Source organism: Penaeus monodon, chromosome 29, assembly GCF_015228065.2.
Source record: "Penaeus monodon isolate SGIC_2016 chromosome 29, NSTDA_Pmon_1, whole genome shotgun sequence".
NCBI classification, from domain to species: domain Eukaryota; kingdom Metazoa; phylum Arthropoda; class Malacostraca; order Decapoda; family Penaeidae; genus Penaeus; species Penaeus monodon.
Genome location: NC_051414.1, coordinates 28,883,808 through 28,884,335, shown reverse-complemented (window position 1 = coordinate 28,884,335; position 528 = coordinate 28,883,808). Strand labels below are relative to the sequence as shown.

Below are 528 nucleotides of genomic sequence, written 5' to 3'. Positions count from 1 at the left end.
CCTACGCGAGTCACTACATTCTATCCTTTAAGGTGCCAGTGTGGGCAGGATAATTGTATTTTCAGCCAATGGATTCAGCTGGTCAACCTCCTCTCGGATAGCTATGCGGACGTCTCTGATCCTCTCCAGCAGCTGCTGTGTGTCGCTTCGAGCTTGCGGCAGAATCGCTCTGGTTCCGTCCGTGAGCCTCTTGGCCGTCTGCGCAATCAGATCGATCAGGTCATCGAACTCGGCGATGAAGCTGTTGACGTTGACGGTGCCGTCGTCGATTTCTTGGGCGTTTTCGTCGCTGACAGGGGCTGCGAGGTCGCTGAGAAGCTGGATGAACCTGCTGAGCAAGTCTTCGGCGTCGATTCGGTCCTGAGACGGCGTTGTGCTGGGGGCGGAGGCAGTGGAGCCAGTGGCAGCAGAGTCGCCTGTGGTTGATTCAGACGTGGAACCCGTTGTTGCGGAATCTGCCGTAGTTGAAACAGTTACCGTGATATCTGTAGTGGATTCCGCTGTAGCTGAATCAGCTGTAGTGGAATC

General features: G+C 55.5%; 1 protein-coding gene across 1 annotated transcript in view; it reads right to left on the bottom strand.

The window, feature by feature from the left end:
- Positions 1-6: 6 nt before the first annotated feature.
- Positions 7-528, bottom strand: part of LOC119591826 — a 28,089-nt gene continuing 27,567 nt past the window's right edge. Inside the window, exon 3 of the mRNA XM_037940571.1 lies at positions 7-526. Coding sequence (XP_037796499.1) covers positions 28-526 — 499 coding nt within the window. The 3' untranslated portion in view covers positions 7-27. The remainder of the gene's footprint in view (positions 527-528) is intronic.